This window comes from Pteropus medius, unplaced genomic scaffold (assembly GCF_902729225.1).
Source record: "Pteropus medius unplaced genomic scaffold, Ma_sr-lr_union100, whole genome shotgun sequence".
Taxonomy (NCBI): domain Eukaryota; kingdom Metazoa; phylum Chordata; class Mammalia; order Chiroptera; family Pteropodidae; genus Pteropus; species Pteropus medius.
In genome coordinates this window covers 10,872,077-10,898,603 of record NW_024351543.1, presented here as the reverse complement: position 1 = coordinate 10,898,603, position 26,527 = coordinate 10,872,077, and the positions used below count along the sequence as shown (strand labels likewise).

Here is a 26,527-nt window from a genome sequence, read left to right as displayed (position 1 = left end):
CACTTTTCAATTCAAAAACATGGCTCTTCATTTGAGGATCAAGTGTTGGAAGGACTGTCCAACTCTAGAGCTTGATGTTATCTTGTGTGATCATCAGAGTGCTATTCTTCCTTGGAAATCAAAATGTTTTCTCTTTTTGTCTATTTGTATGAACACATTTGAGTCTCTAGCTATGTATCGAGTAACTGTATCAGAAAATAAGAACTTTCTAAACTGATAAATAGGGGGACCCATTTCACAAAGCAAAAGAATCCATAACTCTTCAGAGGGTCTACCAAATGACACCTTTGAGAGCTCCTTCCTTTAAATGATATGCATACCCACGAAAAATGTGTTTCAACCCTTTGAATACATTAGTAACATAAAGAGAGGCATATCCATTATTTGGACCTGCCCAAGATCATGATCACTATTTCTCCACTGTTATATTAAATAGTGCCACTGAAATTAAAAAATTAGGGTAAATAAATAGATCCACCCCTTCTAGGTTATGCTGGGTCAGCATTATTACAAGGCTTGAAATGAATGGTGATACATGAAAATATTTATCTTAGGATTTATGGTTAAAATATTGTCATCTTTTACTGTTCTTTGGGCAGTATAAAGAAACACTCAATAGTAAATCATAGAAATGTGATTTAACATAAGGCACAATAAAAGGGCTCTGTAAGGCTGTTCATCACAGTTTACATCTTGTTGTTCCTGTTTACCTTTCTTGTCTTTAACATCTTAGGTCGGCCTTATTTATCGGTTGGCATCATTTCTCAATCATTTTATGAATACTACCTTTATTTCAAACCTTGGAGTCCTAAAGTTAATGTCACCAAAGCCACTTTGGTAAATGTCCAGCCCCCCATGACAGAAAGAGAATCTATTGTCTTCCGATACCTTTGTTCCAAGAGCAGGCAGTAGATAATCGAATTAACAAAGTGGGTGTTCAGAATATTCTCTGGGTTTTCAAAGTCGAGGGTCATGTGAATTCAGAGGAGCAGGTGGTAAGCCAGGGGATGGATCACGTCAGGATGTCATAGAGAACATAAAGTCAGTGATTAACATCAACTAACATGAAACAGATGTTACTCAAAAATGAACCTGTGTCCCCTTTAATCCAAGTCAATGCAATAAACAGTTTTCAGATCAAACTTCACCCGAGAGTGACTCCAAGCCTGGCTCAAGGAAAGCACTGTTGTCATTGAGTTTGTTCCTCTGCTAATTTAATCTTCCATTTCCCCTTTATTGGCTATATACTGCATTCAAGGCAGGGTACTTTGTACATCAAGTCAGGGACACTTCGGTGACCTTTCCCATCCCCAGAATCCAACCAGCTGGAGTACAGTCAAGGAATGGGGCTGATTCTGGTCGAAAAGGGCCATTTATGCCTTAGCCTGTTAAAAATATACCAATGATGCCACCTGCCTCAGGTGAAAAAGCGTTTCCTTAATTTGAGACACATTAATCCTCCTCCTGGGTAGCTGCTCACCCTCCACGATTTGCCTACCAGGTCCTCCTCCCCGTCCAGGCCTACCTCTCCTGCCTTATTTCTGGCCCCTGCTACCAACATTCATCCAATGCACGAGCCATGTTGAACTCCTGGGCCCTCCAGACTTAAGTCTACTATTTGTACATCCACGCTTTTGCATATGCTGTTCCCTCTTCCTGGAACTACTTCCCCCTTCTCTCTCTATTCTCAAGAAGTTCTCTTTATTCTCCAAGATCCACCTGAAGTGCCTCCTCCCTGTCAGGAATGCAGGTTGTGACAGGGGCTGACTTGTTGGTAGAGGGAGAAATTTGTAGACAAAGTTCACAATCACAATAGGAACCCTGCTCTGAGGGCTGTAAAAAGATAAACAATGAGATGATGGACAGGTGTGTGGAACAGGCTGTACGGCCTGAGTGTGAGGAAGGTGGAAAGGGAGAGTGAACATCCTGGTGGGGATTTTGAAGATGTCACTCCTTATAGAGGCAAAGCTTATAGATAGGTACGTGACAGGTTGTTTAACCTCTCTGGGCCTCAGTGTTCTCATCTCTAAATTGAGAGTAAAAATTAAGGAGACCAGATGTCCCAGATTGCCTGGCACATCCTTGATATAAGTCTCTATCATACTGATCTACCTGGTTGATCCCCCCTTCTTCCCTCTCAAAAATGTCCCGGTTTGGACAAGAAATTATATGGTCACCCTACTAATAGCGGTACCCTCTGCACATGGGTGTTGTAAGGATTCTGTATGCCACAGCTCTCAGAATAGCTCCTATGTTAGCTGGTATCATTGCCCTTTGTGTCTGAACTCAGTGTAGAGATGGGGCCTTAAGCAATGAGAATTGGATTCCAGGGTTATGTGCTTGGGGCATGAGGCTTAGAAAACAGGTGGGAGGACTTTTCTGTCCCTCTAGTTTGCGTTAGGGCTGCTGTGTTCTGGGGCCCTGGGGGAGGTCTGTGCCTTCTCTCTCACTCTAGGTCTGTAAACAACCCCCGAGGTACCTACGCAGGCTCCTCTCCTGAGGCTGCACCGTTATCAGACCACCCCAGCCCGGAGACGCTTTAGTAGAAGCCGTAGACATTCCTTTCAATGATAACATTAAAAAAAAAATGGCGGGTTCTCCTTTTCGGTGTCACACCCACAGAATCAGCCCTGATTCATACTTCAAACCTAGTATTTCATGAAGCGAAGTCTTGCCAGACCACCTATGCAAGGGGTACTTCATCCTAGACAGGCCTGGGACTTTGGAGGCTTCTGACCACAAAGGCTCCCCTAACCGAGGCTGACTTAGACTCTGCCACCAAGTGATGTCCACATTCTTCTTGGGCTCCTGACGATTTTCCAAGTCACCATTATCTCTTGGTTTCAACTTGCACAATGTTTTCTTTGGGGCCGGGACAAGGGAAAGGGGGAGGCCAGATGCCAGCAGAAAACCCACAGTGGCTGCCTTCGCAGAATTCAGCCTTGACACTGTGTCCCTCATTCTCTTGTCATTTTCTTATTTGGTAAAGTCCTTTTTTTCACATTCCAATAGACATGGACCTCTTCCAGCTCCCAGAGGTCAGAAGAGATAAGTAGCCATGTCATGGGAAGCATTTGGGTTCAGTAGTCTGGAAAATTGATGAGAAGGGAGTGGGCCGAGATGAGCAGGGGGCAATGGCCACAGGGTCCTTGGCCAGCCTAGGAAACAGCTATTGGACATCAGTGCTGTGGTGCTTCTATTGTCTGTAATACAAGAAGAAAACATTACTTCCCCTTGATTTTGAGCAAAGAGGGTGCTTAGAACCAAGTTGGGGAGTGGTGGGGCTCAGCAATTGCTTACCTACGTAATGTGAGACAGGTGGCCCCATGCTCTGATGAAAATGCAGAGATAGTCCTCAACGTGTGGAATTAGCAACTGAGGCCAGCCATAATGACCACAGAGGCCACCGTCCTCACTTTACACGTGAGGAAACTGAGGCCCTGGAGACCCGAAGTGGCATAGCTCTTAAGAAGAAGAGCTGGGGCTGAGGCCTCAGACTGTCGAGTGTTCATCAAGGCCGTCTTTGCCACAGGATTCCTTCACTGGGTGTCACTTACTGCCAACAGCCAATCACATGACCTTGGACGCGTCACGGAACTCGGGGCCTCTGGTTCTTTATCTGTCACTCAAGGCCACGGGACCACATGAGCTCAGAGCTGCTTTCCAGAAACAACATTTCAGAATGCTCTGTTCCCCTTCCAGCCCGAGACAGTGTGGGGCGGCCTGGCCTCCCGGCCAGCAGGCGCTTTTATCTCCCATAGTCTGAGCAGGAGTTGTTTTTTCCCCCACAGTGGCAGAATTAGGTCAGAGCGGAGGACTCTGGGATTCCTAAACTCCTAGGCTGGTGGTTCCTTCCTTTTGACCAAGGTCAAAACAGAAGGGATGGTTTCCCTCTACCCGCAACCCTCTGTGAGTCCTGCCCCAGCCCCAGCCCCAGCCCCATCTTCAGCCTCCATACCTGAGAGGCAGGGAGCTGAATGGCCTGCATTCCAACCCAACTGTGTCACATACCAGCTGGGGGACCTCATGCAGTCATATGTCCTCCCCTTGACTCTCATTTTCTCCATCTGTAAAACGGGGACAGTAAGAGCAGTCACCTTGCAGGAGTGAGGACTGGACGAGTTAATCAGTGTACAGCTCTCAGAGCCTGGCACACAGTCAGGGCTGAGCACGTGCTGGGTATTGCTGTGGCCTTCGCACATGTAGACGGCCAACACACACACAGAAAAGCTTCCCTTTCACGGCCCTGGCCGGGGACCACAGTGCTCAGCTTTAACTGAGGGTGCGTCTGCAGCAGCATCAGCTGGTCTGAATCAGACCCACGCAGCACCAAGCAACCTTCAGTCTCCCTTTGAAAGAGGACCACCCCGAACCTCCCAGAAAAACGCCGTTTATTCGATTGAAGTGATTCCCATGTAACCGCATTTGGGACCACAACTGGCTGAGATTTTCATTCACCACAAACGCAGTCTCAGCTTCCCTTCTCCGAGGGGACAGATTCCACTGAGACCAATCAAATGTCACACCGAATCACATCTTGTCACCATCATCACCCTGTTCACAGGCCACTCAGAGACTCCCAGGAGAAAGAAGAAAAATCAAGTTCTGAGCCAGGTCTTTGCCCCACCAGGTTAGGGCGCTGAGGCTTTGGTGGTTTCTCGCCCCTTTGCCCGGCTGTTCCCAGCTCCTTGCCCTTCTGTGCTAGGGTCTCACAGGGGAATGAGGGCACCAGACCTCACGCCCGAAGCACAGTAGTGAAACCAGCTGGGTTGGGGCTCTGCTCCCACACTTTCTCTCCCAGCCTAGAAACCCAAAGCGTCAGTTTGCAGAGCCAGGAGGAACTCCGCCCCTATCCCCAACTTCTGTTAAGATGGATGCCTCCTCCAAGACTCAGGTTCTGTTTCTTTAAACCCAGACCAAAATGTGTTCGGATGGCCAGAACCGATTGTCTCGATCAAGGAATATGCATGCCACAGGACTACAGAAGGACCGTTTTTCCAGTGGCCTTTCAGCAAATGTCCACTCCAGAAGGCAAATGGGAAAGTAGAGACTTCCATACTTCAAAGTGAAAAGTGATTAAGAACATGAGCACACATTCAAATCCTCAAATGCTCAGTGAACAAAACGTTTTCCATCTGCCATGTGCTATATATGCCTAAATAGAGGGCAACTCCCAAAGAACCCAATCCCCAACTTCCCTAATGAGATCAACTCTTTTGGCCAACTTGAGAGGAATCTAATCTATAGTTGCCTTTGAGTTGGGGGATGGGAATGACTTTTGGAGGGGCCTGAAGGAACTTTCTGGAGTGGTGGACGTGGTCTGTACCTTCACTGTGGTAGTAGTTATGTGGGTGATTTCATTTGTCAAAATTCATCAAACTGTACCCATAAGCTCTGTATACTTTAGTGAATGTAAATTTTACCTCAATAGAAAAATTAAGAAAAATGAATTAAATAATACTTACTTATAATATTTAACCTAACCATGTAGTTGCATTCAGTAGCCTCCCCTTCTCTGCGATTGCTCTCTTCCATGGTTTCCGTTATCAACGGCGAACCACGGTCCGAAAATATTAAATGGAAAAATCCAGAAATAAATAATTCAAAAATTTTAAATTGAGCACCATTCTGAATTACATGATGAAATCTCAAGCCATTCAGCTCCATCCCGCCCAACATGTGAATCACCCTGTGTCCAGCGTATCCACGCTGTATGTGCTCCTGCTTGTTAGCCATCTGGGTTATCAGATTGACTGACACAGTATCACAGTGCTTGTGGTCAAGTCACCCTGTTTTCCTTAATAGTGGCCCCAAAGCACAAGAGTAGTGATGCTGGCAATTCAGATAAGCCAATGAGAAGCCCTGAAGTGCTTCCTTTATGTGAAAAGGTCTATATGGATAGGAAAAAACATAGCATATATAGGATTCAGTACCATCTGTGATTTCAGGCATCCATTGGGGGTTTTGGAATGTATTCCCCATGGAAAAACGGAGAGTACTATACTTAAAATTATAAGAATAATGTATTAATTTATACTACTTTTCCCATTCACATATTTCACAAAATGATTTTATGCAAATGTACATCTTTTGAGGTCAATATATATTATTACTAAGCCACTTTTTCATTGAGTTTTCCAGAGCACATCATCCTCAATTTGTCTTAATTTATTTGAAATGCGAAACGTTTTGAATCCATGTTTGATGCTGAAATTTTATTACAAGACACAAATACCCATTTGTATAACATTGTAGCAGATGTATTTCCCATTTGTCTTATAAGTAATTACTCATGATCCTCATGACATAAGCAACTTATGTTTTGCTTTCTGAAATGAGCTTTAAAGTATTTATCACAACTTACAACTGCAGTCCAGGGATAATCACCAAATCTGTGTTAAATCTCATTGCCATCTTCCCATTGTTTCCCTCGAGTGACCTCTAAAAGCATCCAAAACCAGCATTGATTGAGACCATTTCAGGCTGGTGTGTCTTCCCAGATTTTGTGGTTCGCATAAAGTAATTGAGAGAATAACAAGTTATGAGGTATTTTTTAAAGAATAACAAGTCATAAAACTATGAGAGATTTGTAATAATTTTCTAATAATTAATTTGACAAAATATGCCTTCATCTTATTTTCAGGCATATACCGTGTGGTAAATCCTGGCATATGTACTCAGACCAAAGATGAGATCAATTCAGTAAATTATGGGGTCTCTTTTTAGAATTCATTATTAAAAGTTTAACATTGTTACCTTGAGTTAGAGGTTTCTTTAGGCAAAAATTTTAAACTAAATCTTGCTCCCTACCATAAATGAGAAGTTGAAAAATTCTTTAATAAGTTCAAACTATGCACTATACCTTACTCAAGGGCCTTAAAGTGAGGAGAGTTTACTTTAAACAGATGCTTCTGGTTAGAAAGTGGTGGGATTGTAAACACAATCTTAAATTCTGAATTACTAATTATTAATTTTGCAACTTGACCTTAGGTCACGTCCAGTCTTTAGCTTCAACCAGTGTGATATAATGATGTACAAAGAAGACTTTGTTTTTTAAACAATTCCTCAGTCTAGGTGTTAAGAATAGTGTTGTTCGTAATGAAATCAACATGGAAGACTACACTGATTTGGGGGGACGGGGTTTGCTTTTAATGTTGCTGTTGCTCAGCACCATTGCTATTGCTATCAGAAGCAAAATCATATCATTCACCAAGAGCTCACTGGGCATATAAGCTCTTGTATGATACAGCTCAGTGCCGTGGCTACCCAATTATTTACTTATTTATTTATTTTGGTAGCAGAACCCCAGTTTTAAATGATATTGTGGTTGAAGCTCTATTCAGTACAGAGATTGGGGCCCAGAGCAGTCCTGCTGGATCCCTTGAGAAAAACATGACTACGAAGGGGTTTTACAGCACCCTAGGGCTTCTGTGGAACACAGTTTGAACACCTCTGGCAGTGTATCATGACTAAAGGTTTGGTCTGGGTTCAAAACCTGGGTTCTGGACTCTGCAATTATTGGCAAATGACTTAACCTGAGTCTTATTTTCCTCATCGGAACATAGAGCATGAATGCTTATCTCAGAGCGTTGTAAGGATGCTTGTAAATGTGCTTTGGAGACCATGAATGTGTAGGTTTATGTTGCTTTTTAATGCTTACTGTTTCCTAGACACATCTTATTTGCATGTTGTGTGCCATCTCATCTTGATTAAAGACTAAGAGTCTACATTTTCTATTGTTTGTCCTTGCTGATGCTCCTACTTCTGCCTTTCAGCTTTTCAGCCATTATCGTCCACTGGAGGATGGACAAGGGGGAAAGCTGACTTAGGCTCTACTGTGTCCACCTCTGCAGTAAGGAATTCCATGCTCATGATCCGTTCTTGGGTGGACCACTCTGACAGATGTCCTTTTCATTTTCAGGTGGGCCAAGAGAAAGGAAACTGTTCTTTCCAGAGAAACCCAACCCCCTGCATCATCCCTCAAGAACAAGAAAATATTTTCCATACCATATTTGCTTTTTTCACAAAGTCTGGAAGAAAAGTCTTGGTAAGGATTTGCTTACTGATTGGGACAATATGGGTGGTCCTCTCCAAGAAGGCAAGTCCGAGACAGGAGGCCAGTTTTCTCTTTGGCATTTATTATTTCCCAAATCTGGTTTTAATCACTTGGCTTAGGAAGTCACAAGGACTATGGTCAGCTCCTGTTTTTCAGCCTGAGGTTTCAAAGTGTTAAATTGACATTTCAAGTTCCATTGCCTGGCAAAGGGAAAATCTTTACAACCCACCAAGCGTGAAGTAGTAAAACATTTCTTCAACTAGTGGGAGTCTAACCAAGAACGATGGTTCTTGTGCAACCACTTTGGAAAACTGCTGGGCAGTATCCATTAAAACTAGGAATTCCACTCCCAGGTATAAGCCCAAGAGAAATGAGTACTTGTGTTCCCCAAATGACATGGACAAGAATTATAGCCATTTTATTATACCAAAAAGTGGGAACCATCCAAATATCCATCAACAGGAGAGTGAGTAAACAATTGTGGTGGAGATGTACACTGGAGTGTCACAGAGCGGGACACATAATACAATATTTCACTTACATGGAGTTCAGAAATAACAAAACTATCAATGGCCTTGGAAATCAGGTAGTGGTGACTTTTGAAGGAATATCAACAGGAGGGGGCATGAGAGAACCTGGCTTAGGTACTAGATGTGCCCTACATCTTGATGTGGGTATAAACATATGCAAAAATATGTCAAGAAGGACCCTTCAGATTTATTCTGTTTGTGATATGTAAGTTATACTTCAGTTTTTTTAAGTGAAGGTATAGAAGGTGAAATCATATATTTTTCCAAAGCTTCTTTTCCTCATATCTTTGGTTCCATCTCTTTAGCTCCTTATTTTAGCCTAGGCACATCTCACTCACTTTTTTTTTTTTTTTTTTCTGTAGAATAGGACTGTTTGCCACTGGGAATGTTGGGTTTTTTAACTTACATCATGCTGATGATACGACTATTTTTAAAAGCTCTTAGAATTGTTAGGTATAGTGATATCTAGTTGTTTGACAGATACAACTGCACATCTGGCTGAAATTTTATCCCATACATGAAACATCATAAAGGTATGTGTGTACATTTTGGATCCTATAATACAAAAGAGAAGAATTCCTCTTTTGTCATTTAAATTTGGAATTTAGATTTCTCTTGGTAATTCATGTATTTTCATGTTCCAGCATGTGTTATCCTTTACTCCTGTGTCTTCTTGAGTCACATGACTCGACAGCCCTCTAATTTGTCCTACCTAAAAAATGGGCATGAAAGTGTATTCGCCACTGCACAGGCAGAAATTACATAATGCAGGAAATACATCTTGTGTTCAAAACTCATAAAATGTGTTCGAAATATGTAAATGTGTTTTTTAAAAAAACGATTATTTCTCTTTGCAAAATCCAATTTTTTGGTAGGGTAGCCAATGAGCTGCTTTCTCCCAGTTGCTTGACCTGAAGGCATGTTCTGGTGCCCGCTGAGTGGGAAGTCCCTTTATCGCCCTCTGGTGGCGAGAAGGAATGATCGCATCTTCCTGTGGACTTCCTCTGCCTGGAGTTGTCTTAGTCACCAGAATCGAAGCACATGGAGCCTTCTGCTCCATCAGTTGCTATGCATCTGTTTTTGTTCTTAATACTGTTTGACAGTTCTCTGATTTTTCTTCTCAGGATTGTGAAAAACCAGGAATTTCTTGCCTAACAATGCACTGTAATCTGAGTGCACTCGCTAAAGAAGAAAGTCGTACCATAGACATTTACATGCTGCTGAACACAGAAATATTGAAGAAGGTAAGTCCCGAGGAACTGCACTCTCACGGTTTATTTAAAAGCATTTGAATTGGTTTCCTCATGAAATTCTGCCTGCCCCTTTTAAAACTTTCCTGGCAATTACCATTGGTAATTCTGCTGCTGGAGCATGCTGGGGAAAATACCAGACCCTTGCTATACAAAGCATGGTCCAAGGACCAGCAGCATCAACCTCACCTGGGAGCTTGTTAGAGATGCAGAACCTTGGACACCACCCCAGACCAGCTGGATCAGCATCTTCATTTTAACAAGCCATTTTGTTTGTACTTTTTTTTTTTCTTCTCAGACTTTAGCTTGCCTCGGAATCACCTGGAGACCTTGTTAAACTGCAAATTCCTGGAGTGGAGTTTGAGATCTGCTTTATTTGTGACAGGTTCCCAGGTGATGCCAATACTGCGAGTCTGGGGACCACATTTTAGACAAAGGTTGGCAAACCTTCTCTGTGAAGGGCCAGTAGTAAATATTTTTGGCTTTAAGGGCCATATGGTCTCTTGCCACTGCTCAGCTCTGCCATTGTACCGTGAAAGCAGCCATAGACAATACTCAAACAAATAGGTAGGGCCATGTTCCAATAAAACTTTATTTATAAAAACAGGCAAAGGGCCAGATTAGACCCATGGTTTGCAGTTTGTTGACCCTTTGTTTAGATGACACCTTGTTTCAGAGAAGTCCAACTTTTGAACCTCAGATCACTTTGCTCGTTACGAGTTTGTCAAAAGTGGTTCATAAAAAATGACTCTCGGTCAGTGAATTGGGGGCCCTTAAAAAAATCATACAAATTCACTATGATTTACTTTGACATAAGAGCTGCTGAGTATAAAAGGCTACATCCAACAAAACACTTTAAAAATAATCACATATGAAGATAAAACAAAATATGCATGTCAGCCACAGAGACTCTATTTATTTTTCTTTGAAAAAACTAAACACGTCAGTTTGTAATAACCTGTCAGTGTATGAATGACTATCTTTAGAAAAGTCATTCCAGTGTTATTTTTTAAATTAGGCATGGCAGTAACATGCTGACCTGAGGAGTCATGGTCCCTGGGGTATACGAGACGTTTTCCCCAATTTTCCTTGTGTAGCTGGTGCAGCCTCCACACACCCGCGGAGAGCTGCATACAGTTCTGCTGTCCTTGGTTTCCTTGGGAGGGAAATTGGTTCGGGGCAAGTTGGGCTCACACAGCAGAACTTCCCTGTTGTACTTCTCCCTCGGAAAAGGACAGTGTCAAGAGAGGACCAGGCATGAATTAGAACACCACTGGCCATCTTGCCAGTCCAAAAGGGAGTTGGGAAGCCCCACATCACAGGAAGTGTCTTCCTGGCATGAGTCCCCAGGTCAGGTTGAGGGACTGTGATTCTGTGTACTTACCTGGCCTGTTCATATTTTTGACAAATGGCCCTGGCGACAATTTTATTCCCCATGTCACACTTGCCATCGTCAACAGAGCCCTATTAATGGCACTGATGGTGGGAAACTACTCTGATTTCTCCTTTGCCCTCAATCCAGGTGGCTGCTGCTTGCACTTCAGTCATTCCTGCTTAATTTAATGGCAAGGACTCAAACCTTCCTTGGACACAACAATGTGACCTGGTCGTCTGCATCTCCCTCAGCGATCAGTCTCTTGACTCTTTTGCAAAAAACATGTCCCACTGACTGCTGTCCTCATGGGCCATCCAACCCAGTCTGCACCCCAAGAGCGCAGAAAGCCCTGGGGTCTTATGTGGGTGTCGAAGGGTCATTCTCTTTGAAAGTGCCCTTTCAGCAGAAACCAGCAGAAATTCCAGGTGCAGAGGAAGGCCTGCAACGAGGCTGACCTGGAAGCCAGATGGGGCCCTGGCTGCTCCTGAAGCTTGAAATGCCGAACGTGGGTCCCCTGGAGCCAGCCATGACCTCCCTTGGAGAGTGGAGCATGAGATGGCTCCAGGAGCCCTCCCCGCCTCCCTAAGGATGGGGTGCAGCGCCAGCCTTGTGGTTTGCCTGGGTCTGCAGTGTGTTTATTTTCCTTCGACCTCAAAGTCTGGCCCCAGAGAAGGGAATGTGAAGTCTTATTGTTTTGACCTTAACAAGTTTTCATTTAAAATGTAGGATCTGACTTTTTCACTTACCAGAGAATTTAGAGTTCTTTGGAAGCGTTCGTTTACAATCACGGGGGCCTGTCCCGTGGCAAGCTCCTCATTTGCTCAGCCTTTAACTTTGGCAGTTAGCATCATTATCACTGTTATCATTATTGTCATTATTAATATCTAAGATGATGACCGTAATTATCCAAGATTGAAAATACGGCATATCGTGACACATAAAACCACAAATTTATACAGCGGTTAAATTGGTAAAAGATTATTCACATACAAAATTATTCACAAAATTATTTACTGGCACAATTCCTTTGAGCGACAAGCGTTCCAGAAGCATTTAAAATATGTTATATTGCTGTTTTTAAAAAGCTTTGTGGTTTCTTTGTCAGAGGTGAGCAGAGTGCCCCCCTTGGAACTGTTTCCTAAAGAAAGAGTCCTCCGCTTTCATTTTTGGGGGGGTAGGTTTAACCGGAAGTGGGTCAGAGCCGGCATCTGATATGTACCTCCTTGCATGGCAGGCGAGCTAAGTAAATGTGGTTGGGGACACTATAAGGCACCTTGCTGGCAGAGCCCCAGCCACCAGCCCAGGTCAGGTGCTGAATGCTCCTGTTGTCTGCCCTCTGTTTTCACCACGAAAGCCAGGCTGCCTCTCCACTGTCCATCTGTACCACTGGCTCGAGGTTCTGGCGTTTTCCTAAGCCACAGTTTTGCCAACCCCCGTCTTTTTCCAAGTTCCTTCTCCATCCCTGCCTTCAAGCCATTTTCTCATTCTCTGAATCAGTGGCTTTGAATCGGAGCCCACACCAAGGCTTCTGGCTGCATCTGGCCGGTGGGCTCTTCCCGAGTCTTAGAGGCACCCGTGCCCAGCCCAGGACCCTTCCTCTTCCGGCTGTAGCCTACTTTCTAAGCCAAGTGCTTTCTCCTTTCTCATCTCTCCATCAAGTCCCCTCTTGCCAAGTTAGATGGCTTTGAACCCAAAACAGCTTCATATAATAGCAAAGAAAGTGTTAAAAGTAAGTAACTCATGCGAAGGGTTTGAGGGTTGTGGTCAAGGCAGGAAGATGCTTGAGAGATGTAAATCAGATGCCTTCCGTGGAATGCCAGGCCTGGGTTTGTTTCATGCAATTAAACAGCTTTATTTATTCTCTGCTCCTTGTGACTGTGTCAATATCAATATCCAAATATCTGGCTCTTTCTTGGAAATCACAGCACAAGTTCGCATGTGTTGACGACTGGCAAAACTCCATACTTTTTCAGCATCCACCATGATAGGAAAGAATTCTCAGGAGAGAGACTAGAGATCTCTGTTTATGTGGGTGTCCAAGATGAGGGGTTTCTGGTTCAGTGGTAAAATTCTTGTCTGGTCCACTTGGAACCTTAGAATTCAGTCTTGCCTGGTACCCAGCCATTTTCAAGGCCCAGCTGTTGTCACTGAAAGATCTTACAGTGAGTTGTGTTGTTTCCTCCACAGGACAGTTCCTCTGTCATTCAGTTCATGACCCGCGCCAAGGTGAAGGTGGACCCTGCCCTACGGGTGGTGGAGATAGCCAACGGGAACCCAGAAGAGATGACGGTGAGTCAGCCCGCCCTGGTCCAGCCCTCCTCAGAGGGTGAGAGAATTTGGGTGACTTGGTGCTGGCATTTGAGGTTAAAGATGGTTTCTGAGCCAAGATGTAGGCTTTATGGTAGGCCCAAGACCATGCCTGTCTTGGCGTCCAGGCCCCCATGGAGAACTTCTCAGGTCCACTCTCATTGTGATAGCATTGTTCTTTAGGATTCCATCATTAAATGAAAGTGCCCTGCTGTGACCAGACAAAGGAAAAATAGTCCACAAGTGCCTTTGGCAGCGCTTGGATTTCCACTCCGAAGCCAAGCCTGTTTTTATCTTCCTCAGACTTTTCCCTGAAACCTCTGCCTTCTCAATAAAGTTGCTCCGTGGATAAACACCGGATAAAAACAAGTTGTTTGGAAAACTTAAAGAGGTCACATCCAAACTGCCGAATCCTAGAACCTTCTCTTTCATTCTCTACCTTCTCCCTGGTTCTCCACAAAGTGCAGTTGGCACGCAGGCCTCGGAGACATGGGAGATTGGCAGCAGCCAGGAGACTTAGTGTGGGAGAGGCTGGAGGGGAAGTGTGGCCTTGGAATTTTACTTCCTTTTCCTGTGTTTCAGGAGTGAGGAGAGGAGGCTTTTCCTTTGATACCCACACTCACATCCTAGGCAGATGGAAAGGAGAGACAGCAGTCTATTAACTGATTTTGCCCATGATGCTCCCTGTTAGCATCTCCTTTCCTGGAATTTTCTTTCTCTCAAGGGTGACTTTACCCCTTCTGAGACACACTGACAGAAGTGGCGAGGTGATACGGATTATTTACTTACAGAGAAGAGATTGTGCACTTATTTTCTGGTAACAGAAAATGTAGAGACACCACATGTCTAACTGTTAGGTTGGGGTCAGACCAAAGCCCACTCTTACAAGACCCCGGTTGGGAAGGATTCATGCAGAAAATAAGTCTTCGGGGACCTCAGTGAAATCTCAGTCATGCTCCTGTGTGTGGTGAGCAGGAGGCGAGAACATCGGCCGGGACAGAGCAAATAGGAACCTGCAAATGGGCGAGGATGGGATGCTAAAGATGCACCCGGGCCTGGGCCTGCTGCGCTCAGTGCGGGGAAGGGCTGGCCGGGGTACAGCTTGTCTGCTCTGCCCCCGCTGAGGATTTGTCCAAGCAGTCACCTCACTAACAGGAATGGAATGGAATGAAGTGAAAAGACGCTGGAGTCCTTTGCTACCAAGAGTCAGCATTCCTGGCTATTTCGCTGCTAACTCGTACCTTTGCCCGGGAAGTGAAGGAGAGTGGGGCTTCATGCTCGTAGCCACAGCTCTGGCTTCAAGGTTTTATAGAATGAAACATGTGCCCACCATGAGAGGTCTGGAATATTCTCGTAGACCACGGAGTTCTCAGTTAAGAGCTCACGGAGGTGATTAACACGTTTCCTAAAGGTGGAATCCCTCGTGTAACTGGAAAAAAAAAAAATTAAATATATATATATATATATCACCGGGAACGTTGCTTTTAGAGCACTGAGCTGCGGGATCCAGGAAGACACTGCTTAACATCCCATCACTGGCTTCTGAGTCATCTGCACACCCCCAAAATACCACTTCCATTAATTACCGTTTCATTTCGAGCACTGTAGTGATATTTTCATTATCAGGAGTTCTTTGGAAGAAGCTCTCATTTCAAACTGATTTTTTTCAGTACTTCCAAGAAAAAAAGTACCACCCATAGTAACATAACCCCGCAATGTCCCCTTCTTCCTCCTTTTCGTGACTTTGCCTTTTCAATCCATGAGTTCAGATGAAGTGCTACAATCTGTTCTCAACTTTCCTGGCAGAAAAAAAAAAAAACGTTTCTGAGTAGGAAGGTTTGCCTTTTAGAACAAACACGTTCTTCCCTGCATGATTCTTCTGAATGCCTGGCTTTCTGTCAACTATTCGTGAGGGTGGCCACCAAATTTAAATTAAGGAAAATGTCACAAGATTTTAGATTAGGCACCGAATTTTCTGGCCTTGGAATGAACAGGAAATGTACTTGCAGCTGTTTTAGAGCAGCATTTGGGTGAAAAAATCATATTTTTAACCATCTCAAGTGTACATGGTGGTAAACTTAACTGATAGGGAAATCAAATAATTTTCCTATGACTCTTTGTATCTTTTATTTTTATACCATGGAATGAGTAGTGCTTTACAGAGCATTTGGGTGAAGACCTATAAATATGTCTTGAGGCATTTGCCCTGTTTATTAATAAATAGCTCTAGAGGTACTTTCCACTTAAGGTGTTAGCATGTGTCTGAAACCAATCACACCAAGCTTACCTGGCTTTGTATAGATCCAAACCTGAGAATTCCAGGTAAGACCTAAGAGACTGCAATAGGTGCCAATAATATGTTGAACTTCCTATTCTATTCAACCCCGTTCTTCCTTTTCAGGGGAAGTTGCCAATAACTGGCGGTAGAAGCTCCCCCAGGGCAAACCAAGGCTCCACAGAATCAGCTCTGCTACCACAAGCCACTCCCTTCTCAGGCTGGATGAGGCGCTTGCAGGAATTACATAGCAAATCCATTTTACTGATATTTTAAAATAGTGGAAAATGTGAGCAACACATAAATCCCCATGCTAGGCTGCTAAAAAGTGACAAACGTCTCTGCCATGTGCTCCTCTAACGCTAAGGGTTGATATCGGGCCAGCCGACCCCTGGGTCTTCTGAGGGCTCCTGTCTGAGCCAGAGTCCTCATTCAACAGTTTAGACCGCGGTGTTGGTGGTAACTGCCTGGGCAAGCTGCAGCCTGAAGGAGGGAATGTGAAAATCTTTGTCCAAAGATGGTTGAGGGGCATTTGTGTTTTTTGCTTTGTTTTGTTTTAAGAAATAATGTACTCGAACGAGCGATGCTTCCTTGCTGATTTGCTAGGGCAAATGCTAGGGGCCCTTCACCTTCTGCCATGGTGCCATGGGAACCATGTGTCCAGAGAGGCCTTCCCCTCCCTCGCCCAGCCTGACTGCCATCAGCGTTCCTCACCCTGCAGACGGGAAGACGGGTCATAGTTTTAGCAAGTCCCTGGAGACTCCACTGTGCCTTCCCTGGGTTCAAACCACTAAGCTTCTTCCTCTAGTGAACACAGGGTGTCTGACACGTGGGCAGAAGAAATGACTTTCCTAAGATCTCCCAGTGACCAAACCGAGGGCAGTGTCCAAACCGAGGGCAGTGTCCAGAACTCTTGACTCCCAGCCTGGTGCTCCTTCTCTCCCACCCCTGCCCCCAGCCACTCAGTCACGTGGGAGGGCACTGAGCCTTCTTGGATGAAAGGGCCTGTTAAGTGCAAAGTCTCCAGTGTAGAAATCATTGTCTGTTAAGACCGCCCAGGTGCCCTTGGAGCCCAGCTCCCTCATAGTGGCCCTGGCTCTCCTCACCCCAGGTGAGACTTTTCCTTCTCAGTCCAAACCAGGCCCCAGAATGAAGCCCCATGACTGCAGCCACGCTGTCCCCGCTAAATACACCTGCCCTGTCGCGCCCTAACTGATCAAGACGATACGTTCCAGCCTCATTTGCTCTGAAGCCGTTTAGGCTCAGATCCCAATCTTAGCCTTTTCAGGAAGTCAGTCCTCCTGCTTTGGCCTTTTCCTCAGTGCCCAGGGAGCACTGCATCTCTCGTTGGGGATCAGAAAAGCCTGGGTTCACGTCCATCTCCCTCGCGTCCTAACTGTGTGACCGTGGGTATCGGGTAAGCTCTGTGAGCCTGTTTCTTTATCTATAAACTGGGAAAGCTGCTTTCTACCTCCTGTTTGTTCTCCTCCCTACCATTGCCCTCAATCAAAGATGCCAGTCAGGATACCTCAGCCAGAGGGACATCACCTCACATGGTAAACAAAGATGACACCAGCTATACTGCTTCTTGATGCAAACTTTATCATTTTTACTGTCACCAAGTAGATCGTGACTTGTACTTCACCATTTATATGGTCAATTGCAGTTAAAATTACATTCCACATGGCAAGAGAGTTTTTTCCCCTTGAACCTCAAATTACATTAAGATGTAGGATGAAGAAGACGGTCATTGGAAGGTCACCACTACCCCCATCCTGTACCATTATCGGAAGGTGGTAGGCCATCATCCTGTCCTCACTCACCACCCTACATTTGTGAATTAACAATAACCATAAGGAATTGAGAAAAAGCCCAGCATAGTTTGGCCAAAACACATGAGTCGTATTTCCTAATGGTTACCATTTGCGTATTCATTCGATGACTATTTATTGAAGGCTCGCTGAGGGCCAGGCACTGTGCTAGGCACTGGGGATGCAACAGGGAACAAAATAGACATGGTCCCTGCCCTCCCAGAGCTGACTGAGAGGATGACAGGTGGTCAACAAGGAAGCAAACAAAGTGTTTTATTTTAAATTGTGGTTAGTTCTGTGGGAATAACCTGCTTTTGACTGAGGGGGTCAAGGAGTATTTCTCCAAGGAAGCCGAAACCTAGAGAGTGAGACGGAATTAGCTTGCCAAGCTGGGGAGGAGTGCCCCAGGTGTGGGGGAAAGCTGTATGGAGACCCGAAAAGCTTGCCATATTCAAAGACCAGTGTGGCAGGGACCTGGTGAGCAGTGAAGACATCCATGATGGAAGACACAGGCAGGGTCCACGCCATGTAACGCCAAGGGGCAGCTACAAAGGGAAGCCATCGAAAGCTTCTGCTTGGAGCAGGGAATGGCATGATCCTCTGTATATTCTTTAAAAATCACGGGCTACTGTGTGGAGAGTGGCTTGTAGGGGCAAAGGCTGGAAATAAGACAGCTAATAAGATTGTGACTATCACATGACAAGAAGTGATAGTGGCAGAGATGATAGAAATGGACAGGCGGATTTATCTCAGTAAAGGTGTGGCAGTTTGTGCTAGTTGCATGTAGGGAGAATCTGTCCTAAAGTCTTAGGAGGGATCAAGTGACGTCTTGATGCAAAGCCCCTTGCCTGGTGCATCCTCCTGAGCATTCAGTTAATGGTGGCTCTCACTGCATAAAGAGCTGGCCAAGGACAAGAAGAGCCTAATGAAGAATAAGCCTCTCCCTCTCACAAGTCCCCCAGAGCCTTGGTCAGTTCACTCTAAACCAGTAATTTCCAGTCATCGCCATGATTTTCATCATCGTTGTTTTTTTAAACAAGAGAACCCATATCTTAATTGAAATATGCTTTAGTCAAATCAGAGGTGGGGTTCCTGGGACTCCCCCAGTTTTTATCTCCATTCTCCCTTGGTAGGCTCTGCACCCCGTCACTGAACCCCTGGATTCCAGGGAGCCCAAGACTCACGGCTACAGATGGTTGTATTTTAGGACAAGGCTGTTGTCCAGTTTGTCAGATATTTTTACTAGACAATGAATCGGATCCCCCATAACTACAAACAAGAAAAAATTTTTGCCCTCACGACTTCCACAGCACCAGCTAGTGCACACTGCACACGCACACACATGAGCACACGCACACACATGCCCACAGCACTGTGGCTATATGCCGAGAATGCCTATGCCAAAGAGGTTAGGACAGGCTGCATGGGAAGAGTGACCACTAAACAAGGGCTCGGGGAATCTCCTAAGTGCACAGGGGGAGTTCAGGCATCACAGGTGAAGTCAGTGCTGTCTTAGGTGAGATCATCAGGAAGCAGACCCCAAGAATAGGATGCTATGTATAAGCAGTTTACTCAGGAAGTGCTCCTGGTGAGACCAGGGCAAAAGTGGAGAGACAGAATAGGGAAAGGGAAGAAGGGATGTGAGGGTGAAATCTCGGCCTGATTTAATGGGGAACTATGGAGCACCTGAAGCAATTGAGCTGGGCCGTCGAGATCCTGTATCTGTCTGTCATTAGCTGGGGGCTGCCCCAGACAGTAAGCCCCGAGGTACTTTACCCTCTTCTGCTGCATCTGGGGGAACATGGCCTCTAAAAAATGCCATCCAGAAGAAGCGGAAGCATGCAAAAGCTAGAAATTAGCACCTCAAACTGATAGAGGGACCCGAAGGAATCTGGGCAGAGAACCAACAGTGTCTGACACAGGTGGAAGTGGTCTCTGCTCAGATGTTGGGTGCTCTGCTCAGCGTGCACTCCCATACCCCACGGGGCCTAATGACTTCACTGTTTCAGGTTCAGTTCCTGTGCTTTGCTAGGTAGGCATTTGATGTGATTATCTCTTATCACTCTCATATTACTCCTGGGAACTAGGTGTAATTACTCTTATTTTTCTGTTGAGGAAACTGAGGCTCCAGGAGGTGAGGGGGCTACCAGCCTGAGGTGCCACAGCTTGTCAGTGGAAGAGCCAGGCCTGGCTGCCAGGTCTGCTTGTTTGCAAGGCCCGCGTCTTCTCTAATCCTTTGTTCCCTTGACCTGTGCTGTCCGGTTGCCCTGCACCCACATGCAGTGAGAGCACCATTGGGAGCAGGTGGTAGGAATCAGTCTTGGGTGGTAAACAGCTGGCCCTCTGCCTTAGGAGTGCCCCTTGGCTCTGGTGGCCTCAGAAGCACATCATGTTCAGACTTAGCAGTCTGTTGATTCTGGAATGCTCTCCGTTGTGGCCTGGATCCTAATCAGGTGCAAGCTGCTCATCCCGAGGAGAATTAGCGCTCTTCAAGGACCCTGCATGGCTTGTGTGAATGAGCTGCTTTCTCCCCCTGCCTTTAAAGACAGGTCCTGAGAGCCATCAGGAGTAGTAGGTACAAAACCTCTCAGCACAGTATCAGCCCTTAGTACGTTCTCAGCAAATGTGACCCATTATTAGCGACAAAAGAGTGAGCACCAGCCCAGCTCATCCCTCTGCAAATTCTAAGACCTAGGAATTCCTGGAACCCAGAAGGCATAGGTGTGGTTGATATCTCCGTTTATCACAGCACAAACTTACAGCTTTGGTCTTGCCAAATGCCCAGTTTATTTTCTGTTCATTGATGTCCTCTCTACCAGTCTCCCTGCTCCCTCCAGCCAGTGTGCTCTCTGAAGGCTGAGTACTGAGAGCCCTTTGAGACATGGCAGCCCTGAGAATATTCTCCCAGTGCCCGTAACCCTCCCCTCCCCCACACCTCCACACGCTGTAATCGGAAGCAGGTGAAAATGTCTTTTCATTGTCCCAGATGCTCTTCTCTTTCCACTTTTTACTTTACATAAATCACTTCCCTCTGTGAGATGTGTGTAATGTTGACTGCAGAGAGCATCTTGCTGTTGTATTGACTTTTAGCCGGTTCACCCTCCCCTAGGGTGCAGAGGTGGCACTAACTGAACTGTCCCCTCAGTACTGGAAGCCCTCTGCCCAGCAGAGGTCTGGGCCAGGTGTACCCCATTATGGTCATGTCCTCAGGCCTTCAGGAGATGTGAGCATTTCCGCCTCTGACATTAGGCATATTTGCAATGATCAGAACAGAGAAGTTTCCAGAAACACAGAAGCGAATAATCAGGCACCGTGGTTTAAGTTCACCAGCTCCCTCAGACTGGAAGTTGGCTCCTAGTCATTTGCTGACGCCAGCTTGCCAACTTCAGGTACATTAAAGTATACAGCAGCAGGCAAGATGCCCAGGGACTGGGCTATGCCATCGCCCCATACTCTTGTCTGTCCTCTGTAGAGGCTCTATTGAGGCTGATCCTCATGCTCCTCATTGGCTTGTGTTTTATTAGCATCCAACACATAAGCCCTTCAGCTTCCGTCTGCAGCCATGCCTCATCCATCCCTTCACTGGTCAAACCCCCGCCTTTCCCATCTCTCAGCCTCCTACCAGCTTCTAAAAGCAACAGACTTCCCCTCATCCCCATTCTTTTTTCTCTCTTCATACTCGAAATGTGGATCTCCCCTGGGAAAACCACTTCCCCCTGCAACCCTCTTACTAGGGCTGTTTGTTCCTTGAACCCCCACATAAAGTTTGCCCTTATCTGTATTCATTTCGCAGCTAGAGTACTCTTTACAAAATGTAAACCATGTCACTCCCCTGGTTGAAACCCTCCATGGGCCTCTCATTTCTCTTAAGATAAAGCATATAATTCTTAACGCGGCCTCTAGTCCTTCTTGTTTCTCCAGGCTCATCTAAAACATGTCCCTCTGGCTTCTAGTTCATGCGTTTTCTCTGATCGTACTGTCTGCTGGCAGTGTCTCACCCCTGCCAAGCTCACCCTTGCCAAGCTCACCCCTGCCACGGGGATTTGGCACATGCTGTTCCTTCTCCTGGGAATGATGTTCCGTCTTTGACACATTAACTTGTGTTTATCTTTTAACTCGCAACTCAAGCAGTTCACCAAAGATCTTTTTCTGACTGCCAAGCCTGTCTCAGTCTTTTATAACCATGAATCTCTCCCTTGGGGCACTTTCCGGAGTTACAATTTTGCATTTATGTGTGTAATCGGCCAGCATTCTATACGAGCTAAAAGCTTCGTGAGGGCAAAGACTGCCCATTTTATTCATCTATGAGTCCCCCAGTTCTTGGCAATAGTAGATGCTACACTCGTCAAATGGATGGATGGACAGGTGGGTGGGTGGATGGGCAGATGGATGGATGGATGGATGACCAGGACTCTTCCCCCAAAGAAATAACATTTGCAGATACAATTTTGAAGTAGGAGAGAAACACACTCAGAGACTCCAGCTTCAAATCCCATCATCTCTTTTGTTATAGACTGAATCATATCCATGCTTCATCTAACATTATGACAGGAAGGACATTGACTTTATTAATTTGCGCATTCATCACATAATGAATCACTAACTCGGTAGGAGAAGAACATGCATTCAAACCCTTGTTTTATTAGAAGTCACAGTTTGCTGGAGTCTATAGACAGGAAGATACGTCATTACTTTTCAGAATAAAAAGGACTTAGAACTGGGACTTTGAAGTGCTCGCTATGGTTTTAAAAGTAAGCTCTGTGGAGCTCTAGGTTTCTTGAGTTGGTTTGGGGCTGCTGGGGCTGTGGTAGTGGGGGACAGGCTTGGGAAGGGGGCTAAGCAGGTGGGGCTCTGACTGCCCAGCTGCTTTACAGCCAGAGTCTCCACTTTTTTCCGTTTTATATACTGGGATGCGACAGTAGGTTTTCTCTGCTAAAAGAGGTTGAAAATGGCCATATTTCTGAAAGCTCAGAAAATGGTTAATCTGGCTGAAAAGAGGAGTGAGCAGGGCAGGCTTCTTGGAAGAGGAGGTGTTAGAGCAGAGTCTCTCTCTTTTTTATTTTTAACTTGACTTTAAATGCTCAGTTAAAAATTTTTTGATGATAAAAAGTGGAAAAGAGAAAAAAAATACCCATAATCTCAGAAACTGCTTATTTACTTTTAGAATTTCCTACTATTTTCCTGCAAAGCCGAAGTTGTCTATTAAGTTGATATCCTGATTTTTTCCCTTAACATTATAATATTTATTATTTTTCCCATGTTACAATCATGTTTTCAAAAATATTTATAACTTGGAAATTAGGCAAAAGGATGACATCCTTTCAGGGGCATCCTGGAACGCTCTCTAGCCCCTTTCTACTCAGGTATGGTCCATGGACCAGCAGCGTGTGTGCATCACCAGGGACGTACTTGGCTTGTGGAATCTTAGGCCCCAACCCAGACTGGCTGACTCAGAATCTGCCTTGTATCCATGTGATTCTTGCACACCTTAAAATTTGAGAACAGCCTATGGTTCCACAGGCTGCCTAATTCTCGAGGGCCCAGCTTCTGTGAAGTTACATATTAACCTGTCGAGGACTGGTAAGTTATAAATGACTTTTGCCAGAGAAGATGACAGTGATTTCTGTCTGGCAGAAAATAAAATCCCAAAGGTTATACAGTTTATTGCCTTCTTGAGTATTAACCAGTTGTGCATCTGATTTCAGGATTCTTTTTTTTTTTCCTGTGACTACACATATGTTCAGATCCTTCTTTGAACTAGCTTTACTATCTTGCTTATTCCTTTAGTGAATTAATGAATTAAATAAGTCTTTAACACGTGTTCACTGTATTTTTATGTGAGAGTCATGTTTTAACTTTTTGCAAATCATTCTTTGACAGCCAGATTTATTATCATCATATTTCATTTTGTGATTGATCATCACCAATATAAATAATTCTGTAGTGAACATCTTCGAACTTAAAACTTTGTCTGTATGTTATGTTTCTTGGCTTTGGGTAAATTTTCAAGTCTAGAATTAATGGATCAAAGGGTAGGAACATTTGTAAGATCAGCAATATTGGAGTTTATCAAATGGGCAAGAGCAGAGGAGTATTTCAGGTGGTAAAAAGCAACATCTTCGAGGCAAAAGACCACGGGTCTCCCAGGGACATAACTCCAACTCACCGGAATGTGAATGAATCCATGTCCCGCGAGGGGGTAAAAAGGTAGGAAGGAGATCAGATTGTAGGGAGCCCGGTACCCTGAATTATATACTCAGTATGAAGAGAAGCCATCGACAGTATAAGCTGAGAAAACGACGAGACGAGACCTGTGTTTACAAAGGTCACAGGAGGGAGGCCTCTCCAGGTTTCCTGAAATTGTGCTGGTGAGAGGAGACCAGACTTGAACTGGATATGGAAGCATGAGGATGGAGAAAAAAGATGTTTAGAGAGCGGGGCTTGACCAAGTTCACCAGCTCGTCGATGGTGGATACGGCCCCGCGTGTTAGCGCTCCTTGACTCTCGCCGTAGTCCATGCCGCTGCTCCTTCCTTGGTGCGTTTCTCCATGATGTGACTTCTTAGAACCGTAGGGTGCCAGTAGCGATGGCGCTAATAGGAGCTCCTCCATTTGTCAAGGGTGGGCTCTGCCAGCTGCCGTGCTGGGGGTCTGCCCGCATTGTCCCCTTGAATTCCCTGGGGAGGTGCTCAGAGCATGAGAAAAAGGAAGCTCAGAGAGGTGAAGAACCTTGCCCAGAGTCACACAGCTACTGAGTATATGCCGCAAGGGTCCTCACTTCCATTCCTAGGGTGACTACAGTGGTTTGCTGGCATTTCTATTTCATTTGTCTCCATGTAGGAAGGAATGGTTTCTGCTCTAGTTCACGCCAGGTGTCAAGCCCGGACCGGGCTCCATCATGCTATGGACACTCCCAGTGGGGAACATTCTCACTTTCGCTATGCCTCCTAGGTGGTCTTCGAGGCCTTGCACAACCTGGAGCCCCGTGGCTACGTCGTGGGATGGATCATCGCCATAAGTCTGCTGGTGGGAATCCTCATCTTCCTGCTGCTGGCCGTGCTGCTCTGGAAGGTGAGTGTGGTGACGCAGGTCCCCATGGAGCCCCCACCTGTGGACGCCCAGCCCTCCTGCCTCGCCAGGGTTAGAGATTCTTTGGAAGAGCATTCCTGTTGGAACTTCCTTCACGGCGCAGGTACAGCACGCAGAGGGCAGGGTCCCCTTCGAGCCGTGAATGCAATCTTGGCTCCTTTCGAGGCCCTTCACAGCTGAGGATTGAACTAGTTTAGAGGGAGAGCAAAAGGCTCCTTCTGCCTTTTTCTTGCCTTCCCACCACTCCTAGGAAGGTGGGAGCCTAACTCCAAAACGGAAGGGTGGGGAGTAACAGTTGGGACTCGAGTGGTTCACCATTTACCTAGGGAGAAACAAACAAACAAACAAACAAAAACAAGAGAAGGAACCACAGAACAATGCTGTTCCCCTTCCCCATGTGGAATATGAGAAAGTTTTCTGCCCAGACAACTCGGGTAACGGTGATAGGCTCCACGAGTCCTGCCTGGGGGCTTCAGGGTAAGTTCTCCTGCCCCGCAGAGGTGCATTGGGAGGCGACCCCAGGCGCACGTTCACCCTGCCTCCTTCACCAGGGAACACTTGCTCATCCTTTGTATCTTGCCTCTTGTCACCTTCTCCAGGAGAAAGGGGTGTCCTCACCCCCAGGTCTAGGATTGTGTCTTTGTTTCACACTCTTCTCTCAGAGTTCTGGAGGCCTCTGTGTTCATCAGTGAGGATGTCAGCCATTATCTGATGAAGGTCTCTCTCCCATGGAAGATCTGTTCCCGTTTTCACTGTGCCCCAGCTTCGGGAAGGGCACTGGGGACCGTAGCTGGGGCTTCCTGATATTTTAGCTCTGCTTTTCCAGTGTTCCAGGTTTCAGATGTAGATGGAAACAGCCTCCATTATTATGAGGGATGTTTTAAATTCAAATAATTAATTTCTTTGAGATTACGAAATAACTTGTATTTATGGATCAAACAGAGTAACATATTAATAAGAAAAATTAGTTTCATTTATTGGTAGTAACATATCAATGAGTAAAACACTCAGGAATTCACATCCCAGAAATAATCGTGGTGAGCACAATCTTGTCTCTTCTTGATCTTTTTTTTTTTCTGCGAAATAGATATAGATCAGGCATTCTCATAGTACCTACTTATTTTTGAGTAGTATATTAAATTTTCCGATAATATACTTGATATGTTTTCAGGTGCAGTACCCCTAAAATTAAAGCAATGGGTTCAATTATTAATCTGAAAAAAAATACAATAAATACACTTTAAGAAGTCTAGAAACACAGGAAAAATATTTTACATTTTTCAGACTGGCAGTTGGACTGATTGCTTTAAATTTAGAGATACTTCACCTGAAAAAGTGTCTGGAAGTTGAACAAAACTATATCGAGCATATTACTTGAAGATAAGTTTATCCTGTGTTCGTGCTTTCGCAGCCGAGGTTTCCCTGAACACAATATCGTGCACATCCTTTGTGCTGTTAAAACTCGTTTCCAACGCTGTCTTCAGGCTGCAGGAGTCACATTACTCGCCCAGTCCCCTGATGTTGGAATTTAGGTGGCTCCTGGGTTCACACTTCTTTCAACAGTGCCAAAGTGAATATCCTTGGAGCCAGATATCTGTACAATCCTTCATTGTGTGCTTAAGACGAAATCCTAGAAATGGAATTAATGAGTCAAAAGAAATGCATATTTTAAATCTTTTATTGCATATTGCCAGTTGCCCTCCAGATAGGTTATTCCGATTCACCCTCCCACAAATGGTGTGTCAAAGTGCCATTTCCTGTGTATTTGCCAGGAGTGGATATTACTTTTCTTTTTTTTTTTTTTCTAATAATCTGCCCATTTGTTGTTTGTTTAA

General features: G+C 45.1%; 1 protein-coding gene across 1 annotated transcript in view; it reads left to right on the top strand.

Annotated features, from left to right (window-relative positions):
* Positions 1-26,527, top strand: part of ITGA9 (integrin subunit alpha 9) — a 295,468-nt gene that overhangs the window by 253,772 nt on the left and 15,169 nt on the right. Inside the window, exons 24-27 of the mRNA XM_039843320.1 lie at positions 7,922-8,047; positions 9,711-9,830; positions 13,399-13,500; positions 24,555-24,674. Coding sequence (XP_039699254.1) covers positions 7,922-8,047; positions 9,711-9,830; positions 13,399-13,500; positions 24,555-24,674 — 468 coding nt within the window. The remainder of the gene's footprint in view (positions 1-7,921; positions 8,048-9,710; positions 9,831-13,398; positions 13,501-24,554; positions 24,675-26,527) is intronic.